The sequence below is a fragment of the Sebastes umbrosus genome, chromosome 5 (assembly GCF_015220745.1).
Source record: "Sebastes umbrosus isolate fSebUmb1 chromosome 5, fSebUmb1.pri, whole genome shotgun sequence".
NCBI lineage: Eukaryota > Metazoa > Chordata > Actinopteri > Perciformes > Sebastidae > Sebastes > Sebastes umbrosus.
This window is the reverse complement of record NC_051273.1, coordinates 9,157,330-9,174,458: the sequence shown is the minus strand read 5'-3', so window position 1 is coordinate 9,174,458 and position 17,129 is coordinate 9,157,330. Positions and strand designations below refer to the sequence as shown.

Here is a 17,129-nt window from a genome sequence, read left to right as displayed (position 1 = left end):
TTTTTGTAAACCATTTTCAGAGACGTGCACTGAGATTCTTCAAATTGATCCAAATCGAAATAATGTGCCCCCTTTCTTTTACTTAAGTGCTTCAGGGATTTAAATAAATTGAAGTTACTCTCACTACAAACATATCCATATAACTTAGAGTCAAAGGAATTGTGCTGCTGACTCATCCTCTTACTCTTTCTGTAAATCTTGTAAAAGGATCCCAGTTTCTTGAATGTATGTCACATTTTCGGTAGAAATATATGACGCCATCCAAACTTTGTCATGGCAAGATTGCAGCTATCTATCTTGATCTTAGCCATCAGAGGGCAATCAATCAATCAAGCTGACTGATACACACCATATCACTATTGCATTAACCTCTCATGTTGAATTTGTTAGCAAACACAGCACCTGACCTGAGATTCATTAGGACAGTTTTATGTCATCTTATGTATTTTATGCCCCTTAAAAACCTTTCCCAGAATGCACCAGGACAGTCTACTCCAACATCACGAAGGGAAAGAGAGCCTCCCAGAGGGTCACGTCTAGAAGGTAACCCACAAGTTATGAAAACCTGTGAAACTCTCACAGAGACTCGCTGCCCGACAACCTATCCTAACCTTAACTATTCACGGTCAATGCATGGATGTATAAAGAGAACTGGATACAGTGTTGGAGGCAGGCCCCGTTGCTCAACGTTGCTCAGTGGCACATGAAGCAAAAAAAGTTTGGCTTCGGAGTATAAAGTTACTTCCGTCGATCTTCTGCATCCATTGGGCCCATAGAGCGGGCATAGTAGCGTTTCCTTCAACCCGGCCTCCCAGCTCTCAGTCCAGCCTCGGTCTCATTCACATGAATGGAGGAAGAAAAATAACTGGTTTTGGCAATTAGTGTAGTTTTACAATTTATAGGACCTAATTATTTAAGGGCTATTAAAGTGTTTGTTATGGGAAGTTAAGTTACTTTAAAAATATATATATATCCTCTGATTTACAGATATCTCGTCCTTAATGTAAGTCAATGGGAAAAAGTTGTAATTTTACCATTTGGCCACTACAAAAATGTGCTACAAAGCCTGGTGTTCTTCCTGGGGGCTTGGGTCAATGCCTAACCTCAACCATCTCGCACAAGTTTCACAACTTGATGGTTACCTTTTAGACACAACCCTCACAGAGTGCTTGAAAACCTATAGACTACGTAGCTGGTTAGTTCGCCAAACACTCTTTGCCTTTTGAAAACGCCACCTCTTTAAAAAAAAAGAAAGTTAAACGCTTTGGGAAATACATTTATTTGCTTTCTTTGATTAATGACTGTCCGCTGCTTGTGTGTGCCCGATGCTGCCATGTGAATCTGCAACTTGTTAGAAACACCCGTCTTTGAAATAACAAAAGTTGACAATGACAAGTCCAAACTGTGTTTATGGACTGCAGCCATTCCCTACTTATACATTCAACAGACACATTTATATAGAGTTCGGTTTCTGATAAATGTAAATCCAGTAGCTATTTATCCCTTTAGCTCTGATTTGGTCTCCACCAACTCCTCAGGAAAATATTTGGATCTTTAGCTAGCGAGATGCTAGCGAGTTCATCATAGTTGTTTGCCCGTTGGTGGTGTGTAGGTGGTGTACAGTGGGGTTTATCAGAGCTTTATGGCTGAAAGTGTTTCCAACAAGGATCAATGAGAGCAATGAGACTCATCCATATAATAAAAACAGCTAAGAGGCTAAAAAAAACTCTGATTCTCCATGACTTCAGCACAATCATGAATGAGCATTTTACATTAAGCCTACATAGAGTAATTTGATTCGATGTTAATATCAAAAATATAGATTAAAGCAGGTTTAAGGAAAACGAGGTGAAGACAATACTGCGTTGATGCACAAAAACACAAATAATCCATACATTCTTAAGTGCTGTGATGTAATTCTGCAACAATCAGGTTGTCTTGTATCATGTGTACAGGCGGCCAAATGTTTCGACCAGGTCTGTGACAAACACCACTGCCCTATACTGAATATATTATGGTATATTATTATAAAACTGAGGAAAGAAATGAGATCACGGGGAGAAGTCATTCCAATTATCCAGAGTTTAGCCTCACTGAGCTATTGACCATCCTCAAATGTGTCAGCTGAATATTTCCATATCTTCATATGAACATGGACAGAGTGAGGGAGGTGCATGAATCACAAAGATAATTTAAAAATATGTTTTTATATATATTATATATTTACGTTGTCCCATCTATCACTCATTCACTCATTCTGCCATTTACATGTTAGCCTTTCAGCTGGTGTTCTTATTCATGTTATGGTACAATAATGGAGCAGGTAGTGGTCAGGCGTGTGGCCCAAGGACACTTTTACAGGATACATGTTTATAACTGATGAATTATCTTGAGTGTGTGACAGTCCAATTTGTAGCTGACCCCTCTAATCACTCTCTTTTGTCGACTTTGGCAATGTCTCTTCATCTGTGTAGAAGTGCTGTGGAGAAGAGCTTCATACAGTATAAACCAAATGACCAGTTTCATTGTATAGGCTATGCTCACACCACAGGCCTTTGTGTTCGATTCCAGACAGCTGCACCAGTCCGATAACAATAATATCAAAAGATTGCACTTCTCCCTTTAGTTTAAGATGTGTTTCAGCTGATATATGTGCTTTTCATTTCACTGAATCTCCCTAAATACCACTTGGGTCAACGTTTTAAAAACTTCTTTTCCATGCTTTTGTTGGTGTCCTGCATACTAACACTCCCTCTATACCAAACTGCCACAGGCACCAACATGTTGGCATTTGTCCTATGTGAATGGTTAGTAATAATAAGTAAGATTTATAGAATTTAAATAAAATGCTGATTTAAGCTTTCAGATGTCACTCGTGTACATTACATAGCACAGCATCTGAATTTGTCACATGTTGAGAAATAAATCTGAATTGGGACATTTTCAGCTGCATTGTGAGCATAGCCGTCAGTGTGTTACTCTTCAGTCCTCTCATCCTCGCTCTGTGAGATTTGATTGCTTAATGCGGACATCTTCACCAAGCAGATATTACAAATTTCATCATTTTGCCTCATACACAGTCTAATCAGCTATAGAGACAAAGCTGAAGCATGTAAGGGCTGAATCTTCAGATTTCTTGTAATATTTTGGGCTGCTCTAATTTAGTTGAGGCTAAATGTTCTGACATGGAGAGCAAAAATACACTGTCGTAGTGTCTCATATGAGATTAGCCAGACTGGAGGTAGTCTCTCTGCGACCCTGGCGGTCCATGTGTCCAGAAACAGTGAAGATATTCAACATCCGGTCCACCAGCCTTCGTCCGTGCCTCGTCCTCTCAAGCAGGATGACCACAACAGAGTATATTCCAACGCCCACAACGGCAGCCCCCCCTCCAGCTAGCAAAACCACTCCGGAGATGTACATGTCATTAAGGGCTTGGCCAGGCTTCGGCATGTGGTTAGCCAAGGCCAGGCGTAGTAGGACCCCTCCACAGATCACCAGCGACAGCCCTGTGATCAAAACCACAAGGAGGTCAGATAAACCGCCACTTTTTAACATATTGATCCGCTGTCGGCTTCGAACGCAATTCATGTCCTGCACGGCCGAGCTGAGCAGCTGTTTGAGCAGGACCCCCAGGGCCAGCAGGCAGAGGGCCGTGCCCACGCCCAGCCGCCACTCGCTTGAGACGCTGGTGGTGGTGGAGAGGAGGCCGACCCCGCCCAGCCCGCAGCCCAGGATTAGAAGTACAGCCACGCAGTAGCAGAGCAGAGACTTCCCAGGATCTCTGAACCACCACAGCTCCACCTGCTCCTCCAGGATGCCGTGCTGAATCCGAAGTGGGTCTGCTGGACCATTCAGGCCCTGCTCGGGGCCTCTCGGACCCCTCAGGGGGGGAAAGTCGTCCAGTTCAGGCATCCTGATGCCACTCCCAGCCTGCTGAATAAAGTCGCCACCACCACGGAGAAGACGGAATCCACCTGACAATCCTTTCAGTCCTTATTTCGTCAGGACCAGTGGAAAATGACACGTTTCACAGGGTTGCTCCGTATATTATCTGCAAATATGCAGAGGAAATGAATGTAATGCACCAAATGCACTAAAACACTTGACTGAGCTCAGTGTATTTGTAGTTTTTTTGGCCTCTATTCAAAGGCTCCACAACATCAGTTCAGGTCTCTTGGTCCTGTGTGAATAAAAATCCTTGCAGCTCACACTAACTGGATACAGAAGTGGATCCAAATCCTCCTTTCAGCTTCAACATCGAAGGCAAAGAATCCAAACAGCCACAGAATTTCCAGTCTGGTTTTGCAGAGCGGCAGCAGCAGTCACCTGAAGAAGACAGATGTAGATGTATCAGGGTTTGTGCAGTGTGTGATTCCACTTGCCATATATCTATGAAGCAGTGTTTTATTTGCTCATCATGTGTGCCCTCTCTGCCACTGGTAGCTGTGCAACTTTGCTAATTTATAAGAGATATGCTCGAGGTTATTTGGTTATAGCTCAGCGCTCCATACAAATTTAGTAAATTCAAATCAACATGTCTCATGTATGAACATGCTGGTGTTGCGACTAGAGCTGCAACGATTAATCGATTAGTTGTCAACAATTAAATTAATCAACAACTATTTCTTTTATGGATTAATCGGAGTATTTTTTTAAGAAAGAAAAGTCAAATTTCTCTGATTCCAGCTTCTTAAATGTGAATATTTTCTTGTTTCTTTACTCCTCAAAGGAGGAAAGAAAATAATGAACAGTTTAAATCGACAATAAAAATAATCATTAGTTGCAGCCCTAGTTGGGAACTTTGCAAAATACTTGGTAAACAGGCAGATAGCTAAAAAAAACTTGTTGATCTTTTATAGTGTGCTGGGTCTGAGTTGACTGTGAGCTAACTGTATGACTAACCAGTACATAGCCTACTGTATATTCTGTTCCTGATCAGACAATGACAGCACAGAAATAGAGGCAGGCTTCCCATCCATCATTCCTTTAGGCTACACAGCACAACGCAGAGTTTAGGGGTTGCTTAACCAGCCAGTTTCAGTGGTGTCTGGCTGAGCTCAGTTACATCAAGGTACACAGAAACTGGTTTTACATGAGCACTAAACTGTGGCCTTTAAACCCTCTTTGTTCTGACCGTCCAAGTACTCTCTGAACAAAGAAATACAGGTTTAATATCTGTTTGTTTTGCAAACCTTGATCTGTATAAGCCAAGTTAAAGAGTAACTTCACAGTAACACCCAACAGTGATGCGGGGTGTGGTGGTGAGACATACAAAAGACATCAGTAAAACAGTACTATTCAGCTTGGTGTCACCCTACTCTCTCTAGGTTTGCGTATCTTTGCCGTATGTGGTGGATAAAAATTAGGGCTGTCAAAGTCAACGCGTTAATAACGTGTTACCTAATTTCTTTAACACCTTAACGCAATCCATCTTTCGGAGGTTGCAGCGGGCTCAGTTTTAAAGCTAGAGTGAAGATACTGGTATCATATAAAACTAGAAAACCCTACTAGAGGAGGAAGGAGGCTAAATAACTCTCCAAAGTTGGGCAAAACTTTGGTGAGGAAAAACTGGCATGGTCATTTTCAAAGGGGTCCCTTGACCTCTGACCTCAAGATATGTGAATGAAAATGGGTTCTATTGGTACCCACAAGTCTCCCCTTTACAGACATGCCCACTTTATGATAATCACATGCAGTTTTGGGGCAAGTCATAGACAAATCAGCACACTGACACACTGACAGCTGTTGTTGCCTGTTGGGCTTGAGTTTACCATGTTATGATTTGAGCATATTGAGCGTACATTTTGAACAGATAAAAAATGTGCGATTAATTTGCGATTAATCATGGACAATCATCATAATAAATATTTCAATAGATTAACAGCCCTAATAAAAATCCGTCAAACCAAAGATGTACACACGCACAGTTTCTCTGAACATCCAAACTTGCTGTTTTGACTGTGTAAAAAGCTTGGTGTGCTGACACCGGCAACCTTTTCTATCTCTCATTATCACTATGCTAATGAGTTGCCACTACAGAGGTGGCTGGATGAAACAAGCATCAGCTGCCGATAGAATAAACAATGCCCACACACACACACACACACACACACACACACACACACACACAATCAAACAGCTAATGCACAAATGTAAATTTTAATTCTCTCATCCTCCCAAACACACACCCACACCAGCTCCCTCAATGAATCCTGCCATTTGAACTCTCCACTACCTTAAGTCCAGTTAAAGTTTGTTTCTCCCTATTGTGTGCATTGTCTATACTGACCTGTTATGTATGTTTGTATATGTTTCACCACATATCTGTTAAGGACTCATTATACCTGCCAATTTCATTATTTTCTAATATTTTCTCTTCTATTCCCCCTCCTCTCTTCCTCCAGTCTTTACTTTACCTCAGCATATTTAATCTGTAGTTTGTAACCTCATCACACTCCCATAACATAATCATGTAAACATATACAGCACACACACACACACACGTACACAAACAAACATCCTCAAGGTTATGGCTTTCGACAGCTTGTCTTTTAAAACCTGTCAGCGGCTTTATTTCTATCAAAGTCAGCAGTGTGCGGCACAAGCCCACGCGCCCCAACACAGACTGACAGAGTTACGGCTTGTCCTCACCGGTTGTGGATTTTTGCTAACACAACAAACGCCGTTCTGCAAAATAAAACGTCAATCCGAACAAGCAGAACATGATCTCACATTTAGACTGGAATATCTTTTTTTTTTAACTTGGTGGTACCTCTAGAAACCAGTTAAAATGCAGCGACAGAAACACATTTCTATCAGTCTTATTCATCCCTGTTTAGAAAAGACTGTAAACTAAATGCTAGATCACATTTCTTATTAGCGTGGACAGGTATCGCCTCGTGCTGAGGCGGAGCAGCAGCGCCGTGACACGGGGAGATATGAAGTGCATATACAAGGTGTGAAATGAAGAGTGAAGTAATTACAGCGGAGAAGGAGGGGTGTTTATTGGCAACATGCTGTTCTGGGAGCTTTTCTCATCCTGCATCTGATGGATGATAGTGTGTGTGTGTGTGTGTTTGTGAGTGTGTTTTGCAGGAGTAAATGAGTAGTAAAAGATGATGTGCATGTGTGTGTTGGCATGTGTATTTATTCTCTTACGATGTGCTTGTGTATATTTCACACAGAAAGACAGAGATGAAGGTGTGTGTGTGTGTGTGCGTTTGTTGAGTCACTAATTAATCCCAGCTGGTTTGAGCTCAGTGTCACCGACAGATAGCACCACAGAAATAGCACAGTAATTGAGGTGTGTGTTTTTTTGTGTCTGAGGTTGAGGCGCCAAAGGTGTAAAGGTGACAAAAACAATATATGTGACACTCCACCACTACCCACCTCTTTGTCTTATTAAAGGTTTGAAAATATCACCTCCCTTCATACAGCACAACTTTATGAAAGATTATTTTCTGTTTCGTCGGAGAGCTCGCAGTAAAGTGAGGCAGGGACACAACCGGGTGATGGAGCGAGAGGCGATGGCACGCAACAAAGATCATAAGATGAAATCGAACTCTTAACGACGCGAGTATATCTTAGTCCATGTTGTGCCTCTCACTCCAATCCCCATAGACACGTACACACACAGAACCACTGGACTGTGTCTGCCTTTCCTCTTTTATCGCTTATGTGACCTCTACCCCATAAATATCTTTACAAAAGCACTGACTCACTGCTTCACTCTCCGCTGGCCTCCTGTTAAGTACAAGAAAACAGGTATAGAGGCACAAACAATTTACACAACTCCACATGACTTTCCAAGACACCTTAGCGTTCTGGTTATCTGGAATTAAAGTCGCTAAAGGCCCCTTTAAGGCCTTTACACACCAGGGGCGTGACGAATAAACAACAATGCGAAATACTCGCCTGAGTATATTATATGTCTTGGGCTTTTATTGTGAAAGGTAAGAATGGAAGGAGCAGATATTGTCCGCGTTACCTTTGTCAAGGTTGAAAAGAGTAATAAAGTTTGCCGTCTTGATTCGAACTACGGAGCCTTAGGCGCAACTCAACCTGTTCCGCCCAACTTGATTGCTTGATGCATTTATTCAAGGTGCGAAAGCTTGGAAAAATCTACCTCGTTCTGAAAAAAAGTCCCTTTTTCGCTGCATAATATTGGCATTCTGTGTGAAAGTATTCATGACAAAAACAACAGTTCAAAAAAACATGTAGACATGCGAATAGAGATGTCATGGTGAGGAAATGTTCCCAGCGGTAGAGCATTCCCTGCAGGGCTGCAGGCCTGGAGCCACTGCACCGTGCACACCGGCTGTGACCACTCCGTTCTCCACGCGGCGATTGCCTCATGAATGTTATGGTTCCCTTATAGCATTGGATTTAATTTCATTTAAGTCGAAAGTTTCTGAAAGCTCCGAGTTCACGAGTTGTGACGTGTCAGAGGCCGTGGATGTATTTCCTCTGTCATTATGTCTTTGCATTTACTGCATTGTTATCCACTCCCTAGCTTGCTAAATTGTTAGCCTCTGTGGCTTCCAGACACCGTCAATAACGTAAATATTGCCGTTGACACTAGCACTACGATTCCCCAGGTATTCATGCCACAACCTGACATGTCTCAAACTGATATCGTACAGTCCGAAACAGACTGCTAACAAGATTTTATTAGACCCATCTCCCAATAAACCTACACGATCGTTGTTGTCGCACACTCTAAAGACACCTTTTGTCTGGAATGAAACGTTTCAGTCCTCTACACCTGAGCACTAAAAACCTCCTGTGCATTAAGTCTAACGAGGAATCTTCACACCTTAGCTGTGAAGTTTCACACAACTCCCACAATGCTCCTTGCATATTCATAAAAGACGGATGTGCTACTGTGTCTGACTGTAAAAATGAATAAAAAACAACATACTGATAATCCACTTTATCCTTTCATTTGGCCCAATTAAGGAGTTTTGGATTGACAAGCCAAACTCCTGCAAAATCAAAGGAAAACTCAATGAAATAATGAATTTGACAGTTACTTATACTCATCAAAAAACAATGGTTATATCAGCGTATTTTCACCGTCTGAAGTATCTCACAGAGGCTATTGAGAGCTGCACCAGTGATCATTATCACAATTTAATTGAAACAGATACTCTCTCTGAAGAAAATCCTAAATGGATTTCTTTTAATTGACAGGAACATTAAGTGTGCGCTGGACGCTCAGCCAAACTAAAATGACTGAAGACATGCTAACCGTCCAAACATTCTCTGTTATGCTAATGCACTGAGAGTAATGATGAAAAATCCCACAGATAAACCTTGGGCATCATTCTCTTTTCTCTCTCTGTTTCTGCCTCGTCCAGGTTTTCAGCCTGCAAGGTCACCAGAGGAGCTGTGCTTTGGAGTAAAAAACACTGTGCTGCACTCCAATTACCTGGGAAGCATTGGGACTCCGGTATTCCCCCCTCTGTTATGTCAGCCCGCTGAAATCATTTCACCGGCCATTAGTGTCTCATTTTATTGTTGATGCGTGCTTCTTTTAAAATTGGTAGTCTGGCATTACATACTAATCAGAATGCCGGTCGGCAGAGGAGGGTAGAAGACGGCAACAACATCCAGTGAAAGTGCCAAAATCTTGCTTCTTGTAAGAAATTGCAGGGACTCAGGTGGGATGTTTAATCAGGAGGATGAAACTGCAAATGCCTTGACACAAAGTCAGTGTTGGGACCAGTTAGCAGTGGTGTAATGCACGACGTTACAGCATAGATGAAGGCATACATGTACGCAAGGAAGCACTGACTGGAGTCCCACATGTATTTACTTTTTGCTATCAGGGAAAAGCTTCTTCTGCTTTATTCACGTGTGGGAAGCACAATGAAAAAAGTGTCTTTCTTCTCCCACGTGCCAGGAAAAATGGTAATATTTCTGCCAAAAGTGCTGCAGCTTTTCTTACTGTAATTCATTTAGATCACAGAGGCCAGAGGGGAAAGGAAGAGTGGGGCTCAGAGTGAAACTTAAGCAACACTTTAAAACCGAGGAGTGGGCGTTTCCTTCAGCGTTTTTATATCAGTCTTCTTGTGGTTTCCTGTTTCTTTTAAATGATGTTTGCTATATTTAGAATTTTGTCAACGTTTGCATCTTCTCTCCACATGAACATTGAACGAGATATTTCTGCCAAATAAAGTAAAAATATGTCAGGCACAACTCAGGGAGTCCTTCTGGTCCTGCTGTTGGATTTCCTGCTGTGGGCTGAAGGGGAGTCCACGGGAGACTGGGCGATGTGTTGCCGTGGTGACAAAGCAATACTCTCTCCTTCCTGTCTCCTCCTCCCTCCCCCCTCACGCACACTCACACACACCCCCTCTCCTCTAGTCAGGCGTTGATTCTCTTGGCGTCCCCACGGGCGAGGAGAGGGGTCAGGGTTGGCTCCATCTGTCTATGTGATGGGCATCGGTGCCAAGCGCCACAGGGGCTGGAGGGAGAGGAAAGAAGGCTCGTGTGGAGTGGGAGGGTAACGGATGTTTCTGAGCTGTCATCTGGGACTCCGAATGGGGCAAAGTCTGAGGCTGGGGAAGTGGGATAGGGATAAGGGGGTTAGAGGAGAGGGGGCCGAGGATGGAGGGATAGGCTCGGGGCTAGGGATAGTGCTGAGACTTCACTGGCTGTTCTTGGGGTTGCAAATGTAGCTGGCAAAGAGAAATGATGCTGAATAGGTCTTTTTGCAGACAAGCTGGAGCTTTCTTTCTTCTCTACGGTCACAATGGACAGCGGAGGCACCCGGGGAGCCTCACTCTGTCCGGAAACAGTGAGGAGACAATGGCCGAGTCAGTGTCACTGTCCTCGCTCTGTCGGGGATCACAAGGGAAAACCTAAGACAGAAAGAGAGGAAGAAAGACCTTTACATCAGCTGCACTATACTGTACTGTAATCTCACCCCTATGGCTCAGCTTTGCAGGGCTTACCTATTTAGTTCAACCCTGTTCTGCCAACGAGTTACAGTTTATATCACTCACACAGCATCATCTCAAAATGCTTCATCTCTAGGAACTGATGTATGATTACCGTCTTTTATTGTATCATCTGAATTATAAAGCTAATCAAATTATGAGCCACTTAAACACAGCAGTATGGCAATTTATTATATATATTATATATTGGATGGATTGCCATGAAATTTTGTGCAGACATTAATGGTCCACAGAGGATGATTTCTAATGACTCTGATGATCCCCTGACTTTTCATCTAGCGCCACCAGCAGGTCAACATCTACTGGATTGGATTGACACACAATTTTGTGCAGATATTCATGGTCAGGATGCAAAATTAACTTTTTTTGTCCACTGGCCAAATGGCTGAATGTTTAAATTTGACCAGCCACTCAATAGATGTTTTGTTTGGCTGGTGAGTGAAGCAAATCTACCAGCCACTTGCATATTTTACCAGTGTTTGGCCAGAGGACGGTACTAATTTTGTACCTTTTCATGGTCCATAGAGAATGTAACATAATGACCACTATGAGATTGACATTTTGTGGTTTTGAGTTAAATGTCTGGACATCTATGGGATGATTGCCAAGACATTTGATAACGGCTCTCAGGATGAATTCTAATCACTTTGGTGATCCTCTTTATCGGGCGCCACCATGCTACAATTACTGTTTAATACTTTATGACCAGATTTTAACTAAGCCTCAGCTGTACTTTGTGTTTGGTGCTAATAAGATGATCTTAGCATGCTGACACGCTAAACTAAAATGGTTAACGAGGTAAGCATTGTGCCATGCTGCACAGCAGCTTGTAGACTCTTAGTCTTAACGGTCATTGACATTTCTGGAGACTTTAAACAGCTTCCTCCCATTTCAATTCTCCCTCTGACTCTCTCTGGCTCATCTCAGATGGTTTAATTCCACCCTTTCTGAGCGAGCTCATTTCTCAGCTTATGGCACAGCATCACCCCAACCGGCACGACCAGCCAAGACCTGCCCCCCCGACACCTTTATCCACACACACACACACACACACGCACGCACACGCTCATCTCCATCTGTTTTCCCTCCGATCCTTCCTTATCTCCCCGGCCTTCCACACCTTCCTCACTTTGTTCTACCTCTCTCTCCTCTCCTCTTCTGTCTCACCACCAATTCTCCTTTATCTGCTAACTTTCTTATCTCTCTGCCCGTCTGCTGTTTGCTCTGGCGTTTTGGTGTCGGAGAGAGAAATGTGTGTGCATAGGGTCGGGGGGATTACTTGTCTATGCCACAGATCCCCCTCTGGCTCCAGGTAATGCTGCCTGACTCAAAGCCGCTGTGGCATGCAGGCACATAAACACAGCGTGCAGTACCTGTTTTCATGCTGTGGTGTTTACATTGTTCTCTCAGAGAGATGTGGTGTCATTGCCCCCCCTCATTCCCTCTTGTACCCATCACTTTAGAAATCCACCTATTCATAAAATTCAGTACTGTTAACCCCAAACACTCATTAACCATAAAGGCCCAGATAATCAAAACCTGATCATGAAAGTGCACAGAAAACATTTTCAATCTGTTATCTAGTACGGCATGTGGCATTTCCCCCTTTTTAAATGGAGCTTCCTCCTCTCAGTGGTGGTGCACACTGCTGTTGACAAAAACGTGGCCCAGCCCAGTCTAGTTCAGTTTAGCACAGGCTGTGGTCCCCATCTCAGCCCCTTTTACTAAGGCAGGAGCCAAATGAGGCTCTTAAATGCTGGGAACCAACTCAAAATGGCTTGAATATTTTTCTGCTTCCGTCAAATAATCTCCCTCACCAAATTACAGCAAAGAAATGCAGATTTTGTTTTTGGGGAAGTTGGAGGAAATTAACTGAATGCCGTACATAATGAAGCTGTGTCAGTCCCTGCATCGGAGGAGTGACTGTTGATTATAAAAAAAAGAAAAGAGAAACCTCTGGGCAGCCAGTTGCTCTCCTCTGTCGTGCACAGCTGCAATATTAAAACGCTGATCAAATCACCAATTAACATGCTGGTCCCCTTCTGCTTCACTCCTGCTGACGATGGGAAAGAGGCTGCCTTCGCTTTTTTTTTTCTTTCTTCAGTCTTTGTTTTTTCCTCTTGTGGGTTCAGAGGTGATATTCAGCATATTCTAATTTGATATTGGCTGTCTAGCGATAATGATTGTAATGAATGAGATGGCTGGCTCCGTGTCTGGCTGTCTGTCTTATTTGTTGACTACTTGAAGTGACATGATTTAGTTTGAGAAACTGGTGGTTTGGTACATTTCCCAGAAGAATGAAGCCCATACTGACTCTACTGCTGATCCCATGTCTGTGCACTAAAGCTAGAGCCAGCAGCCGATTAGCTTAGCTTAGCATAAAGATTGGAAACGGGGGGAAACAGCTAGCTTGGTTCTGTCCTACCAGCCCCTTTAAAGCTCAGTATTTTACACATCGTATCTATTTTTGATTTAATCAGTATAAAAACCGAGATGTGAAAAAAAAAGGGGGTTATGTGCCAGACTATTATTTGGCCTAGTCCTATAACTTCCTGGTTGCCTAATAACTATCCTAATGGCTAAGAAATAGTCTAGTCAAATACCTGCAAAACTAAAGACTTTCCCATCAGCCTCAGGCAGCCGTACCTTGTGTTTAGTGCATAGACTGTATAAGTGGACGTAGTCACCGTGAAATCACCCATTGGTTTGTGGACTGCCGTTTGGAAGCCTCGAGTTCGGCATTTTGGCCATCGGCCAATACAACCGAATGCTGAATAAGACATTTTCAGACGACCAAAAAGGTTATAATTAACTTTCATGAACAGAAAACACACTGTGAAAGGGTTAGAGTTAGAAAACAGGGACAACTCCCAGATCGGACAACGCCGTGGTAGCGACCTGCCAATCACAATTTAGCCACGCCCTAAAGCATACCCTGCTTTATGGTCTATTTGACTCTAAATGGGACCATAATTTACTAAATGAACATCATGCTGTATTGAAGAAGACTTGAAACTATACCGATTGAGACCATAAACTCATGTTTACAATGTTTACTGAGGTAATAAATCAAGTGAGAAGTAGAGTCATTTTCTCATAGACTTCTATACAATCAGACTTCTTTTTGCAACCAGAGGAGTCGCCCCCTGCTGGCCATTAGAAAGAATGCAAGTTTAAGGCACATCAACATTGACTTCACTTTTCAGACCCTGGAGTTGTTCACTGGTTTAGTGATAATTAGTAAATGTTAGCATGCTCACAAGCTAAACTCAGATAGTGAACATGGTAAACATTAGGCCTATACCTGCTAAACATCTGCATGGCGTTGTCAATGCAGCCTACTAATGTCAGCATTTAGCAGAGGACAGCCTCACAAAGCGAGCCTTGTTGAAAGGTTTTGCATAGAGCAGCTTAAAGAGAGCTTGTCTGATCTTTATATATTTATGTTGCTATGTGTTGCTATGCATATATCTATATGTTTCTGTGTCCTGGCTGTGGAAACAAATATCCCTCTGGGACAAATAAGTCTAAATATAAAGTTATGCTCAGCACTCTGAAAGAGAGAATGACTTTCCTCAACACAAAAATGATTATAGACCTATTATCTAACTCTTCACCAACTTTCACTATATTGAATTGGTTGAATTTAATTGATTATAGGTGACATTATAGGTGGACAGAGGTGGACAGTCGGTACAGCTGCTATTGACAACACACTACATGCCTGACTGTATCTGCTGACTGTGAAACAAAATGCCTCTCGGGGATATTTAAGATTCTGTCCTATACTCTCTACTCCACTCTTTGTCTGGCATCTATGTCACACACACACACCTCACCTATACAGAGCTCTCATATAACTCCTCCACTTTGCCCGGTCATCCACAGACACACTCACCAACTCACTTTGTTTTCCTCCTCCGATGTTCTTTCATCCAGCAGCGCCCTGTGTTGACTCCAGGCTCTTTTTCTAATGAGGTCTATCACATGTTGTTTTCAGCCTGACTTGTTTTAAATGTTAGATCTGCTAAGTGTAGGCTATTTGGCGTAGTGAGAGAGTGACAGCATGTAACCTACTTCAGATGCCCGGTCATGATTCGTCTTGGGTCGTTAGATTAGTTACAACAGATCTATATGAGCAAAGTGGCCCAGGGAGTCATGCATGGACAGCGTATTGATCTGTTCAAATGGCAATAACTTGAATACAGCATTGACAACACTTCCTCTCGCTGTGGTTTATGAATTTTCCACAATGCTGCAAAACTGACCTCATCAGAGTATATGAGGGTAGCCCATTGACACTATCATGTGCATGTACTTCCATCCTGCTGGCGCAAAGGTTAGGGTGTGACACAATGTCAACATGTTTTACTTCCTTGTTTTTAATGGAAATAAAATTGCCTATTCATTCGTTTGGAAAAGTCCAGAACACACAAACGTTTCCTCGCTGCTACTGACAAAAAAAGTTTCACCGTAACCCAGATTACTATAATTGATATAGATCTCACAGTTAAATTCATTAACAATAGATGTGTTTAGAGGTTAATGCTTCTGAATCTGCAGTCTTGTCTGCTAATGTATTTACTTTATAATGATTTAATATTCAGTTGCAGGTAAGTACATTACAGTGATTGGTGAAGTAGAATATGGCTTTTGTGTTTGACAATTTTATCAATATGTGTTGTATGAGCCTTACAGCAAGTCCTCACAAACAACAAAGGTTGCTTTTCACCTCAAAACTTTGGATGACTTTGAAGATGTATGAAGTATGATGTGGTAAGTCATAGGTAAAAAAAAATAAAAAGTAACAAGAAAACTTATTAATAATAGAGCATGAGCATGCCTGTTATAAAATAAATAGGTAAATAAATAAATAAATAAGGCAAAGCTACCATTTGCCTTTGAATAGAAATATACAAGAAAAACTGAATGCAAAGAAAACACAGTTAATTAAACAATATTATGTCACAGTAACATTTAAGGCCATTTTTTTTAAATTGTATCACGTGATATTATTTCAGTATAAATTCACAAGGTTATTGATTGCCTAATATAGGATGTATGAATTCTTATATTTAACTAATAACAATAATTTTGTTTATTATTGTTGTTTTCATGTGGAGTAAGGTAAACGTGGATAATTTAGCACCTAAAAATCAGAATCAGAATCGTGTTTATTGCCAGGTGTAAGAGGTATATAGGAATTTGCTTTGGTTTTGTTGTTGCAAAGAAGCAGTATAATAACAAAAGAATAGATAAAAACGTTAGAATAAAATAAGAATAAAAAAAAATTAAATTCTACCAATATACAATAAACAATATAAGCTATAAACAAAACAAAATCTACCAACAAATAAGTTTAAAATGATAATAAAAAATAAAACTGATAGATACAAGTAAAAAGGTGTTTGATTAGAAAAAAAAAAAAGTTGTAATGGGGCAGTTCCTGTCTTTTTCTATCTAGTTTATCAGAAGCCTCTTAGTCTTACCTGTGCGCTCAGCTGCTCACACTCGACCTCTTCTATTCCGGATCTACCTCGTCTTTAATCCTATAATGTCCCACCCTGTGTCCTCCACGGCTGCAGTGCCTTCATGCCTTCACCCTTTCCGGATCAAAGTGTCTGTAGAGTCGCCTAATAAAGCCAAAGGAGCAGCTTGAAGGTGCTCCGCGTCCTGCCTCCTCCGCTCCTCTGAAGAAGCCTCTCGGTCTCTGCGCCTCTCTTCTCCACCGGACAGACTTCCCCCGGTTAATGCAGGTGTGGCCGCGCGCAGCGTGCAGGAGGACGCCGATGGGAGGAGACAGAGAGTCGGCGGATCGACCTCCGTGGCTCCCCGTGGGGGAACCGCAGCACATGACACGGGGTGTGACAGCCCCTAATAAATAAAAACACACACTGTGGTTGTGATATCAGCAGATGAGCTGCAGGCTTTTTCTGTTTTTGTTTTATATATACAGAGCAGAAGTGGTTTAACCCATCCAGTCTCCATGGGGGAGGAAAAATGCACTGTGCAAAAGCTCATCAATAAGCCTATTGATTGATTGATTGATTGATTGATTGATTGATTGATTGATTTGGTAATAGCACCTTTTCTGCTATTTGTCTCTGCAGGCACTGCAAACTTTATTAGTTATTTAAAGGTTGAAAGTTCTTTCTTGACCTT

At 42.1% G+C, this 17,129-nt stretch overlaps 1 protein-coding gene across 2 annotated transcripts; it reads right to left on the bottom strand.

Moving 5' to 3' along the window:
* Nucleotides 1-1,263: 1,263 nt before the first annotated feature.
* Nucleotides 1,264-16,866, bottom strand: LOC119489120 (transmembrane protein 125). Of its 2 annotated transcripts, XM_037771313.1 has the most exons (3): nucleotides 16,457-16,866; nucleotides 9,434-10,868; nucleotides 1,264-4,329 (listed from the first exon to the last, which is right to left on the bottom strand). In XM_037771313.1, the coding sequence occupies exon 3, from the start codon at nucleotides 3,913-3,915 to the stop codon at nucleotides 3,217-3,219; it is 699 nt and encodes a 232-aa protein (XP_037627241.1). In that variant the 5' UTR covers nucleotides 3,916-4,329; nucleotides 9,434-10,868; nucleotides 16,457-16,866; the 3' UTR covers nucleotides 1,264-3,216. The 2 variants fall into 2 exon arrangements, with proteins under 2 accessions (XP_037627241.1, XP_037627242.1); XM_037771314.1 differs by lacking the exon at nucleotides 9,434-10,868.
* Between the last annotated feature and the right edge of the window lie 263 nt (nucleotides 16,867-17,129).

Excerpts from the sequence above, each read along its gene's own strand:
- LOC119489120 (XM_037771313.1), bottom strand. The coding sequence starts at position 3,915 with ATGCCTGAACTGGACGACTTTCCCCCCCTGAGGGGTCCGAGAGGCCCC.